Source organism: Babylonia areolata, chromosome 11, assembly GCF_041734735.1.
Source record: "Babylonia areolata isolate BAREFJ2019XMU chromosome 11, ASM4173473v1, whole genome shotgun sequence".
NCBI classification, from domain to species: domain Eukaryota; kingdom Metazoa; phylum Mollusca; class Gastropoda; order Neogastropoda; family Buccinidae; genus Babylonia; species Babylonia areolata.
The window spans coordinates 11,022,788-11,036,651 of NC_134886.1; the positions used below are offsets into that span (position 1 = coordinate 11,022,788).

At 39.7% G+C, this 13,864-nt stretch overlaps 1 protein-coding gene across 2 annotated transcripts in view; it reads left to right on the top strand.

Moving 5' to 3' along the window:
* LOC143287516 (sodium- and chloride-dependent glycine transporter 2-like) overlaps positions 1-13,864 on the top strand; it is a 32,810-nt gene that overhangs the window by 506 nt on the left and 18,440 nt on the right. The window contains exons 1-4 of one of the 2 annotated variants that reach the window (XM_076595558.1): positions 1,678-1,816; positions 3,002-3,148; positions 9,944-10,075; positions 10,929-11,241. In XM_076595558.1, coding sequence (XP_076451673.1) covers positions 3,004-3,148; positions 9,944-10,075; positions 10,929-11,241 — 590 coding nt within the window. In that variant the 5' untranslated portion in view covers positions 1,678-1,816; positions 3,002-3,003. Of the gene's footprint in view, positions 1-1,677; positions 1,817-3,001; positions 3,149-9,943; positions 10,076-10,928; positions 11,242-13,864 lie in introns of those variants that run through there. The other variant, XM_076595557.1, reaches the window with a different exon arrangement.

A 13,864-nucleotide genomic window follows, 5' to 3' on the forward strand; every position in this document is an offset into this window, starting at 1 on the left:
CTGTCTGTCCGCTCTGTCTGTCTGTCTGTTCTGTCTGTCAGTCTATGTACGCATTTTTATCCTTTTGCCTTTGAAATGCTGAAACAGGCTTGTGACAGATATTTCAGACAAACTTTGTCCCATTAATAAATGCTGAAACAGGCTTGTGACAGATATTTCAGACAAACTTTGTCCCATTCATGTAACACATACATTGAGAACAAAAATAGAAATTAAAAAGTTTACTTTTAGAAAAAACCTAAGAGAAATGTATACATTTGGCACACGGTTTGCACCGTGGTCCTGTACTTTATACAATTTGCCCATGATAGAGAAATATTTATTATTTGGTAGAAAGCGCTTTTCAGTTTGATTATACCGGTTATGCACAATTTCTGTAAAATCTTCTGAAGCCAACATGGATGTTTCTGACAAGCCTGCCCACTAGCTTGACATAACAGCTCTCAGTTTTAACAATTACTCAAATCGCAATGGCCTGCTCGTAACATGAGTTACCCGAATCTTTCGTTATTCAAACATGTTCCTAAAAATCAGACAGAACAGGAAGTAAATATCACCAATTTGCAGTTACTGGCAGGAAGTGACTTGATATTGTCTGAATATTTGTGTCATTTTCGGAAATTACTCTCTGTTGAATTAACTATTACAAATACACACATAAAAACACTGAAACAGCGGAAAAAATATTCCACATCCTTCTTTCTCAGTCCAGCGACATCTCCAGCGAACAAACCTCTGACGGTTGATAGACAATAAGCACAGAGCTGAATCGCATGAAGAAAACCAAAACAATGATCTAAACAACACATCACTCCACAGAACAAACACTTCATTCAATGTGTGTGACTGTCGGCGCCAAGTGCTCGTTGCGCATTTGTCGTGTCTTAGGCGAGATGGTACTGTATTGCTCGAGTATAAGTATGGAGTCTCATGAAGTTCAGACTTTTCGCAGAGTTGAAACGAAAGTCAAGTGTACACAACATGTAGCGACTTGTTCTGGTACTGTGATCACTCATCAAGGGACCTGACATGAAGTACGGAAACCAATATTTTTATCAGTTTAGATCGGATCGGGTTAGGCCCATATACATGCTTGAGAGGATTTGCAGGGAGGGTGGGAGGGGGGGGGGATCCTTTAAAACGTCTGTGACTTACGTTTTAATCACACCCGGGAACCATAAAATATGTTCAAAAAGGGGTCTTCTCTGTTATGTCCCCATCTCATTTAAATGAAGTTGATTTTCAAAATGAAATTGGAAAAACAAAATCTTTGGGATTAGGGTTAGGTATATTTTCATATATTTTTTCACCACCCTCAGACTCCGATACCAGTCCCCCAGCCCCTTCCTCATTCTGAGAGAAAGTATTGCGCTGCATCAAGTACAAGGCTAATCGGTAACTGTTGGCTACATCCGTTGTACAGCGCCAGTGAAACGTGATAATAAGTGGATCGGGGCTGACAAAAAGTGGTGCTGTCGCCACGTAGCGCTATTGACACATAGCGCTGTTGAGACGATAAAACTGAAAACAGCGGTACTATCGACACGTAGTGATAACGACACGAAACACTATTGACACGTAGCGCTATCGGCAGGTACCCTATCTTGCTTGATCTGTGACTGTTGTGTTTAGACTTTTCTTTTCTTTTCTTTTTTTACGCTGAGGGGAAGCAGAAACTTGGTTCTGTCGCCGTTCCCCACAACTTGTCCTGGAGCGCTGCGGGACTGGGCCAGATCTGGCGCCTCAGCTCTTTGTGCAGAGGGCAGTCTTGCAGGACATGGGCTGGAGTTTGAAGAGCAATGTCACACGGACGTTGGTCAGTGTGGGAAATTTTCAGTTGATAGAGATGGGAGAGGAGCTGGCAGTGGCCTGTGCGCAGTCTGAAAATGATGACTTGCTGAGCTCGACCCAGCTGATGGATGCTGTCCTTCTCTGGTCCCAGATGTAGCCATTCTCCCCAGCTGTTCCTTAATTAAGTGATTTTGTGGCCCATCTTACTTGTTTCTCTCTCTCTGTGTGTGTGTGTGTGTGTGTGTGTGTGTGTGTGTGTGTGTGTGTGTGTGTGTGTGTGTGTGTGTGTATCTCCGTTGTCTATTCTCGTATTTCTCTTTCTATTGCTGACTCATGTTACACAGCATACACTTGTAGGCTATAGCTTTATGTTTAGACGATTCACTCGCATTTAGAACTCAGTTGTCAAACAAACAAAAGGCTCAAATGAATTTTTGATGGAGAGAAAAGAAGGATTTAGCACGCTGGAAGGTTTCTTTTTGAACGTGAAATTGTATGACGGACTCAGTTCTTGTGATATGTAGCCATGTAATGTATCTGTTTGTCCGTCTGTCTGTTTCTACTCCCCTACCCCCTTTCATCCCCCAACCATCCCACCTTCTGCCTGTGTGTGTGTGTGTGTGTGTGTGTGTGAGTGTGTGTGTGTGTGTGTGAGTGTGTGTGTGTGTGTGTGTGTGTGTGTGTGTGTGTGTGTGTGTGTATGTGTGTGTGAGTGTGTGTGTGTGTGAGTGTGTGTGTGTGTGTGAGTGTGTGTGTGTGTGAGTGTGTGTGTGTGTGTGAGTGTGTGTGTGAGTGTGTGTGTGTGTGTGTGTGTGTGTGTGTGTGTGTGTGTGTGTGTGAGTGTACGTGTGTGTGTGTGAGTGTGTGTGTGTGAGTGTGTGTGTGTGTGTGCGTGTGTGCGTGCGTGTGTGTGAGAGTCACAACATACGGATAGACAAGCGTTCAGTATATTTGACAGCAAAGTTGTCGTATTTTTTGGATGTTTTGTGAATGTATGTATTCTTGTGTGTATTTTGCCAGTTGGTGACTTAATTACTCTGTATATTTTTAGATATATTTATTTATTTGTTCAATCTATTATTTACCTATTTATCTATTCATTCATTCATCTGATTTTAATACCCATCGGAATTACAAAGTTTTCATATTGAGGTTTATTTGTATTACGACGGTGTATACTATCTGATTCAGACTGTTGGTGTGTGTACAGTGATGGAGGTCCGCCGCAAGATGGAAGAAACGACAGCTAGAGGGAACTGGGACAGCTGGTTGGAGTTTTTATTTTCCATCATCGGAAGCATGGTGGGTCTGGGCAACGTCTGGAGGTTCCCCTACGTCTGCTACATAAACGGCGGAGGTACTGTCATCGTTGTCATCATCGCCATTGTCATGCGCTTCGTCGGCATTGGTTTTATTGTTATTGAATAATTGAATGAATGACTGAAAGCAGAAAACGGTATAAACTCATTTTGTTTTGCAGAAGTTGGATGAATAGCCTCTCTGTTTTGAGGACTTGCATGCTATTTCTGACCTATTTTACTGATGAGTTATACCTCTCTCTCTCTCTCTCTTTGGGGGGCATGAACTGTGTCACGGGTCAGCGCAGTCGCACTTCACAGCGCTCCGTTAATTTTGATAATTGTTACGGACACAGGCACAGTACAGTTTTAGAATTTTGCCAACAGATACCTTTGGTATCATGCCTTCGACACCACTTGCCTTCAGGGCGGTCTGTGGCTCCTTCGTGCCGGTTTTCGTCCGGTTCATGGCGAAGCGAGCAGCTGAGAAAGCGGCCATGCACATCGCCATGTTGAGACCGAGCGACAGGGTAACCGGTGTCATGTTAGGCCTGACCCTCACCTACTTGTTCTGGGGCAGTCTTCGTCTTCGGTGTGGAGACATCGAACAGAACCCGGGATCAGGACCCAAGGCGGACAGCCTTCGGCAGACCAGACTGGACAGTACGGGACGTGGGACTGGAGCGGACAGGACGAGCGGCACTCCGGACAGAGGACAGACGACACCCCCTTCTCCTCATCAGCCTTCCCTTGCAGACTTGATGGGTATGCTACAGACAATTAATTGCAGGTTTGATGGCATGGACAGCAGGTTCGATGGCATGGAGAGCGGTTTGCAAGAACTCAAGGACCAGTATGCCACCCTGTACAGCGACTTAAGTAATCTGAGGGAGGAGGTGAGTGATTTGAAAAAGGAAAACGTGGAGTTGGCAAAACAAAATTCTGATCTGATGGCCAAAGTGGAACAATTAGAACAAAAAACTGATGACTTAGAAGGTAGATCAAAACGCAATAATTTGATTTTTTATGGTGTTTCGAGAGACCAGAATGAAACAAGTGAACTAGTAGAAGGAAGATTACAGGATATTATTACAGATTCATTAGACATTACTGATAACATTGAATTTGAACGTGTTCACAGACTAAATGCCAAATCTGACTCCCCTATCATCGCATGCTGTTCTTTCTTCAAAGACAAAGTGAAAATTCTGAAAGCTAAAAGAAATTTGAAAGGCACAAACATTTTTGTTGGGGAAGATTTCTCTGCGCGCGTCAGAGAAATCAGGCGTAATCTTTCGCCCCACTTAAAAAAGGCAAGATCAGAGGGAAAAAGAGCGACGATGGTCTATGACCATTTAATCATTGACAGCAGGAAGTATTTTCTGGATGGCCGTGGTGGTCTGAAGGAAAATAGATAAGGGTGGGGCCAGCCAGTTCAGAAAGCATGTCCTTTCCTGGGTTTGGGTGAGAAAGGGAACCATGAAATGTTTACACCGGTTGAATTGTCTGTCTCAGGTGACAGTGACACTGTTGTGACATGGTTGGTGAACCAGAACAGCCCCGCTGAACTGTCTCCTGTTTGCACGTGCAGCCAGTTGGAGAGCTCGGCGTGTACATATGACACACATGATGTTAATAAACCTTTCTCGTTTTTACTGTGGAATGTTAATGGTTTGTATTCTAAACTTGCTGATTCTGAATTCGTTGCGTTTGTTTTTAAGTTTGATTTTGTGTGTTGAAACTTTCATGGAAGATTTTCGCTCTAACATGTTCTCTGGTTACACTTCATTTTGTAAACCAGCAGTTAAGTTATCAAAACAAGGGAGACGATCCGGAGGTATGGTGTGTTTGATAAGGAATGAATTGTGTCCGTTTGTTAAAACTGTCGATGTGAATCACCCTAATTTTTGCGTCTTTTTAATTGATAAGATATTATTTGGTCTTGATAAAGATATCCTGTATTTTTGTTCGTACATTCCTCCTGAAAGCTCCCCTTTTTATACGTACTTTGATATTGATAATGGAATAAATATGCTGGAAGATTGCTTGACTGATTGTTTATTATTATATGATGCTTATATTATCCTAAATGGTGATTTAAATAGTAGAACCTCTAATATATGTCAATATTTCTCTGATTTCTACACGCAGCATGAAAGTCATTCTGTCAATAAGTCAAGACATTCACAAGATAATCTCTTGAACAATTATGGTAAGTTGTTGAATTTGTGCACTGCATTAGATTTATGTATTTTAAATGGAGTATGTGAGGGCGACTTCCAAGGTTGCTATACATACATTTCAGATGCTGGATGCAGTGTCAACGATTACTTTATATTTTCAAAAGATCTCTTTCATATTGTGTTTGATTCATGTGAACTAATTGTATCAGAACGTATTGACACTGACCACCTACCTGTAACACTTCACGTTGTTTTCCCTAGAGGTAAGAATTTTGATGCAGCTGAACAAAAACAGGACATTGTCATTGAAAAAATCATATGGAATGAAGAATATGCACAGCTGTTTCGTGATACTTTAAGTAATGAGCAGATTAGTACAAAAATTGACAATGCAATAAATTTGATAGATGTTCATGTGAATGATGCACTAACATTGTTGAATGAATGTATGAAGGAAAGTGCGGAGTGTATGAAAAGACGTGTGCGTGTCAATAACAACAAGGTATGTGATGACTGGTTTGACCATGAGTGTGCTGTGAGTAAAAGGGAGGTAAGAAGGTTATTACGGATTAGTCGATGGACATTAAAAGTGGAAGATAAAAATACATATGTAATTGCAAGACGAGAATATAAACATTTATTAAAGAGAAAAGAGAAGGACTTCAATAAATCTTTAATGGATAAGCTTGTAACATCTATACGTAGCCAAAAGGAATTCTGGAATAATATTAATAGAGTTTCGAAGAAAAGAAAACAACCTAGACATGCTATTGATTGTGACGTTTGGTTTCAACATTTTCAGTCTTTGTTACAATCGAATGTTGATAACGAGCATAATGAAGTTGCTTATGATGATGATGCTATGATTGATGATGAAGCAGATCTTTACATGAACCGGCCAATTTCTAATGAAGAGGTACAACTGGCATTAAGAAAACTTAAAAATGGAAAGGCAGCTTGGCCTGATGGAATTGTTAGTGAACTGTATAAAAATTCTTCTGATCAAGTAGTCCTTTTTTTCGTTAAGCTGTTTAATAAACTGTTTGATAATGGTGTATACCCTAATTACTGGATAGAATCTATTATTTTGCCCATTTACAAGAAAGGTGATGTAAATAATCCCAATAATTTTAGAGGTATTTCTTTAGGTGATATAAGTGGTAAATTGTATGGAATAATTATCAATAAAAGATTACAGGAATGGGTTGACGAAAATAATATCACTGGTGATCATCAAGCCGGATTTAAAAAAGGATATTCTACAGTAGACCACATGTTTACGTTGCTTTCACTTGTTCAGAAACAGTTCTCATTTGATCGTAAATTGTATGTCGCTTTCATTGATTTTGAAAAAGCGTTTGACTCTATTAACCGAAATCTTTTATGGCCTGTTTTACTAAGGAATGGTATCAGAGGTAAACTTTATAATTGTATTAAAAGTATGTATAATGTAGTAAGAGCTAGAGTTCGTTGTGGTGCCAAACTGACTGAATTTATCAACTGTACAGTAGGGGTTAGACAGGGTGATCCTTGTAGCCCAATTTTATTTTCTCTCTTCATAAACGAACTTGCAATTCAGGTAATTACGAATGGGAGACATGGAGCTGTATTTTCAGTTGATGCCTTTGAATTGTTTATACTTCTGTTAGCTGATGATGTTATTTTGATGTCAGAAACTGTTGTAGGTCTACAAACACAACTGAATTCTTCACACCGTGCGGCAGATTCACTTCAATTAAGAGTAAACATGACTAAAAGCAATATCATAGTATTTCGTGAGGGTGGTTATCTGAGTAGCAGGGAAAGGTGGTTGTATGGTGATGAGTTAATGCCAGTTGTTAACGTTTATAAATATTTGGGAATATTTTTCTCCACACGTTTGAGTTTTGTTGGTGCTTGTAAAGATTTAGCAAGTAGGGCTAAAAATGCTTTAATCTGTATTATGAAAAAGTTACATGTGTTCAATAATACCTCTTTTGATTTATTTATTAAGCTGTTTGATGCTCAGGTACAGCCAGTTGTGTTATACGGTTCGGAGTTGTGGGGCCTAGATAGAGCCGCTGTTCATTGTGAATCAGTTCATACTTTTGCTTTGAAGACATTTTTAGGTCTTGAAAGGCAAACTCCTAATGATTTAGTTTATGGAGAAACAAATCGGTACCCGATGTATTTAGTTGCTGCAGTTAAATGTATTCGTTATTGGTTAAGGTTATTAGAAATGGATGCCAACAGATTACCTCGTAAAGCTTATGATATGCTATTTGATTTAGATACTAGAGGCAAAGTAAATTGGGTAACAAAAATACGTCACTGTTTATTTGAGTATGGGTTTTGTTTTGTTTGGCTAAACCAAGGTGTTGGCAGCATTCAGTCATTTATTTGTGCTTTTCGGCAACGTTTGATCGATTGTAGATGGCAGAAATGGTCTGCTCATATTCAAAATAGTGAAAGATTTGATTTTTATAGGAATTTCAGTAATGGCCCAGACTTGAAACCTTACCTGATGTTAAATATGGATAGACATTTGAAATATATAACAACAAGATTCAGACTAGGTATTTCTGAGCTAGCGGTTCATCATTATAGATACAGAATATGTAATGACACTGATCTGATTTGTCCATTATGCAAAGATTCGGCAGAAAATGAAATGCACTTTGTCCTTTGTTGTCCAGCTTTGAGGAATATTCGAGAATCATTTATTAAGCCTAAATATTATAGACAACCAAATATGTTTAAATTGAACTTGTTAATGTCCTCAACATCCTGTGAAATTGTTAGAAACCTTGCTTTGTATTTATATAAAGCTTTCAAAGTCCGAGAAACTATTACGTCATGAAAACACTGTTTTGTTGCTAGGCTAGTTTTTCATTTGAACTTATGTTATATCGAGTTGTTGTTTTTTTATGTATGTTGTATTATGTGAAATGTTTTTGTTTTTTATTGCTGTCTGTTCATATACCCCTTCATTAGGGGCCTTGGCCTATATGAATAAATCATCTTGAATCTTGAATCTTGAATCTCTCTCTCTTTCTCTCTCATATGTTCTGGTGATTTTCATTCCCCCCCCCCCCTCCTCATATATGTCCCCCAAAAAGCATCAGTTTCATCATCAATAGTCGAATACATATTGTCTTGATATGTGTGATATGAACAAATGCTTAAGTCAATAAACCATTTGTCTTGTCTTGCCTTCTCTCTGTCTGTATTCATGGGTTTGATCCATTTCATATCATCATATCATGTAAAACAAGAGAGGCAAGGCCTTCAAGACTCACTTGTGATGCACTCTTAAAGAAATAATGAATTCAAATATATATATATATATATATATATATATATATATATATATATATATATATATATATATATACTCTGAAGTGAATTTGTTAAAATGTGTTCTGTATTTGTTGTTATAATCATATAAAGCTTCGCGTTACAAAAAAAAAGAAGCTTAAAAGCAGATTTGAGCCTAGCATGTTTGGGCCATGAATAAGTGGTCTTATAGGTATACACAGTGCTAAGGGGGGTCTGCTAATGATGTTCAAGAATCATTATTCAAGCATGTTCTTTTAGCGTAATAAATTGACAACGGTAATCGAAGTAATAACGCCGTTTAAATATGTTATTTTCGTATATCTCGGGCGGTAAAGGAGATGTTCCCATCGCCTCAAACAAACGACAAAATGTGGCCGTTTTCTCTAGATCTGCGGAGATCCGTGTTTAATTTATGTTTTATGTTCATTCTAGTTGATTCAGTATTTACTTTAAAACATTCATATGCGGTAAACACATCAATGATTATTCAAGAATTTCTTTTAATTTAGCAGTAAAGTAGACGTTGCCATCGTGTCAGGCACACCACAAAATGTTTTGTCAAGATCTGCACAGACCAGTCTAGACAAAGATGACCGAAACTCATTGAAACGGTTGATTCATATTTTCTTTTATTTTCATTCTAGTTAATTCAGTGTCCACTTTAGAATATTCATATACAGAAAACGTGTCAATGGTGTAGTTTGTGTAGCTATGTTTTCTGTCCAGAATTAATATTTCCTTTCTTTTAATTGCGAACAAGCGAGGTCATGCCATTTTACCAAGCATAGCCAACGTTCCGGCAACTAGGAAACGGTAATGCGCTGTTTTCGGAAACCGGAACGAGCCTCAACAAAATAAACATTTAATGATCCGGAAATACGGCTCAATTAGGGAGACTTACAAGTATCATTGGTATGACTTTGAAGACTTTTTTTTCTACTGTGTATGAACCAAAGTTGGTATTTGCAGACAAAGTATTTCCAGAGAAACTGGCAATGTTTAAGTTTACCACACACACACACACACACACACACACACACACACAGAGAGAGAGAGAGAGAGAGAGAGAGATAACCGAACACTGGGTTATACACAAGTGAGTAAAAAACAACAACAAAGACAAAGTTTTTTTTTGCTTATTCTGCTTCCCTTTTTAAGAAAAATCAGTCCATTCATTCACAGATACTCATTCCCCTCCTCCTCCTCCTCCCTCCTCCTCCCCCTCTTCTTCATCTTTGGCGTTCTCCCACCAATCAATACTGGCTTACGATTTTGGAAGATTTATTTTTAATCTCCGTACAACGCAAAATTTCCTGCCGAGCACTTTTCTCTGTTTCTTTTTCGGTTTTTCAGCGGCGTTCCTGATCCCCTATTTGTTGCTGATGGCGGCGTGTGGAGTGCCCATATTCTTTCTGGAGATGTCCGTCTGTCAGTTCTCCAACCTGGGGCCTGGCAGGGTTTGGATCGTCTGCCCGCTCTTCAGAGGTTGGTCAGAGTTGGTCTTTTCTTTGGTGTTCCTGTTGGATTGGAGTCTCTGTCTGCATGTGTCTGTATGTCTGTCTTTCCGTCTCCTGGTCTCCCTCTGTACGTCTACCTTCCATGGCACTGTCACTGTCATTGATGCACATGTATACGCATGATAATTCTACTTGATATCCGTAGGCTGTAAACATAATGATGGCGATGATGATGATATGGATACTTATATAGCACCTATCCTCAGTCAGAGACCAAGCTCTAAGCGCTCAACAAACACGCTGTCATTTATCAACAGGCTGCCTACCTGGGTAGAGCCGACTGAGAGCTGCCTTCGGGCGCTCACCATTCGTTCCCTGTGTCATTCAGTAAGATCTCAGTCACGTACACGCAGTCACATGAAAATAAAGCGTAAAATTTGGATAATGGGAAGGAGTTACATAATAAATTTGTAGTAGTTTCATAAGTAGTACGCAGTTACATGGTAAAATGTATAAGTAGTATAAGTATAGTAAGTGTTGCACAGTAGGTCAAGTGTATCACCATGACAATCACCAACATCATCACCATGACCCCCATCATCACCATCACCACCATAACCATCACCATCATCATGATCCCTATTATCACTTTCATTACCATCATCATCATGACCATCACCATCATCACCATGACCATCACCATGATCCCTATTATCACTTTCATTACCATCATCATGACCATCACCATCACCACCATAACCATCACCATTATCATGATCCCTATTATCACTTTAATTACCATCATCATGACCATCACCATCATCACCATGACCATCACCACCATCATCACCACCATCATTTCCTCACACGTCCCTCCACAGGAATCGGTTACGGCATGGTGGTGATCACGGCAGTGGTGTCCCTGTACTACGCGGCCATTGTGGCCTGGGCCCTGTACTATCTGGCCATGTCGTTCTCCAACCCTCTGCCTTGGACGTCCTGTGACAACGGCTGGAACACCAACTCCTGCTTCCCGACAGGCTTCCTGCAGCAGGCGAAGGACCAGGACCCTGACCACAACCACACCTCTGGCCTGACTCCGGTCCTTCCGGTGTTTGACGTGGCCAATATGACGTCAGTCAACATCACGGCGACGGTGAATAGTATGGAGTCTTCTGTGGTGCAGTTTTGGAGGCAAGGTTTCTTGTAGGACTGGACATGTGTGTTGTGACGCTCGACGTGAGTGACGTGTGAAGTTTGGAGGAAAGGTCTCTTGTAGGACGTGACGTGAGTGTTATGAAGTTTGGAGGAAAGGTCTCTTGTAGGATTGGACATGTGTGTTGTGACGCTCGACGTGAGTGACGTGTGAAGTTTTGCAAGAAGTTTGACGAAAGTGTTGTAAGGTCTGGATGTGAGTGTGCAGATTTGATAAAAATGTTGGAGATTGGACATTTTTGACTCACCTGTGTAAACAAAGTGAGTCTATGTTTTAACCCGGTGTTCGGTTGTCTGTGTGTGTGTGTGTGTGTGTGTGTGTGTGTGTGTGTGTGTGTCCGTGGTAAACTTTAACATTGACATTTTCTCTGCAAATACTTTGTCAGTTGACACCAAATTAGGCATAAAAATGGGAAAAATTCAGTTCTTTCCAGTCATCTTGTTTAAAACAATATTGCACCTCTGGGATGGGCACAAAAAAATAAAAAATGAAGCCTAATTATATGCAAACTGTATTTACTTTTATATTTATATTTTTTGTATTCTCTAAACTTGACACTTTGACCTGATATTCTGACCCAACAACAAGAGCAGTCATTATTATCATTTTTTGTTCAAACAGGAACTTCTTTTGCTAAGCATGGAAGTTTTATTTATTTTGCAAACATTTTGGTGCAGATAGTAAAGAAGGGAAATTACTCTGTAATTAATGCTAGGGGATTAATTTGCTTTAAACTGATCTTTCTCATCTTAAACATTACATTTTGTAATTATACTCAATACATAAAAAGCTTGGATTTTTTTTTTTTTTTTTTTTTTTTTTTTTTTTTTTTTTTTTTTTTGTGTATCGCAAGTGAGTCTTGAAGGCCTTGCCTCTCTTGTTTGGTTTGTTTTGTTTTGTATTTCTTTTTATCACAACAGATTTCTCTGTGTGAAATTCGGGCTGCTCTCCCCAGGGAGAGCGCGTCGCTACACTACAGCGCCACCCATTTTTTGCATTTTTTCCTGCGTGCAGTCTTTATTTGTTTTTCCTATTGAAGTGGATTTTTCTACAGAATTTTGCCAGGAACAACCGTTTTGTTGCCGTGGGTTCTTTTACGTGCGCTAAGTGCATGCTGCACACGGGACATCGGTTTATCGTTTCATCAGAATGACTAGCGTCCAGACCACCACTCAAGGTCTAGTGGAGGGGGAGAAAATATCGACGGCTCGCTCAGATTTTCTCGCTTCCTATGCGGACGCGTTACCTCTGGGCCATCACTCCACGTACGTATTGATCTAAAATTTGCCATAAAAGTCACTTGCAGCGCATGTTTCACGTAAGGGTTGTAGGTTTGAAAATGCAGTATAGTCTTGTTTAGTTTGCTCTCTCTCTCTCTCTCTCTCTCTCTCTCTCTCTCTCTCTCTCTCTCTTGCTCTCCTTCCTCCTAGTTTTCTGTTTTCATAAAGCAGACTTGTGTTTTGCCCGACAGTCCCAGCTATCTGTTTCTGTCTTTTCTCTTAAAGAATATGTAAATGTTAGTGTTAGTTTCAGTTTCAGTTTCAGTAGCTCAAGGAGGCGTCACTGCGTTCGGACAAATCCATATACGCTACACCACATCTGCCAAGCAGATGCCTGACCAGCAGCGTAACCCAACGCGCTTAGTCAGGCCTTGGTAGTAATAATAACATGTATAAGCGCATAAACTTGATGAAGTCAACTATAAGCGTACAAAAAAAAGAATAAATAAATAAAATAATAACAATAATAATAAATAATAATAATAATAATAAAAAATAAAATAAAAAATTGATAAATAAATAAGACAACAATGATGATAAATAAGCAGATAAATGTAAAACATGCAGACACACATTCACACATACACACACATATGCATAACATAACACACACACACACACACACACACACACACACACACTGCAGTGTTAGTGTTAGTGTTAGTGTGTGCGTGTGTGTGTGTGTGTGTGTGTGTGTGTGCGTGCGTTCGTGCGTGCGTGTGCATATATGGACACGATGGGTTGTCAGATACTTTGCAGTGCAGGTAAGGTAAATGAAATTGAAGTCGTATATATTTCTTCTAGCATTCTCTGTAGATAATAAACAAAATAAAAATTCAGCCAATTACAGAATACATTCTGTGCGTTTTGTAGCTGTTTGTAAGCAATATCAATTTCCCAGTAATTTGAAAGACTAACACCTTGAACCGCGCGATCAGACCTACAGATATGCCTACCACTTTATAGGATATGCCTGAACATATTTCATGTTGTACATATGACACGTGGTTATATTTTCTCTGGCTGTGTCAAGCGCTAAAACCACAAACGTCACCCCTAGCCCCACCCCAACAACACATTGTCTGAATGTATGGGGAGTACGATGGAACAAAGGGTGATTAAGTTTTCCCATTTTGGGGGAGGGGTGGGGTACATTATCCCATTCATCTTTCATGTAAGCTTTAAGATGTGCGTATTCTTCAATTATCACACATGTGTCATAGGTGTATCTTTTAAAGCTATTTTTGTCATGGAAATCCAGTCCATTAGAAAATCACACACCATCTCCCCCACTACCCCAACACACACACACACACACACA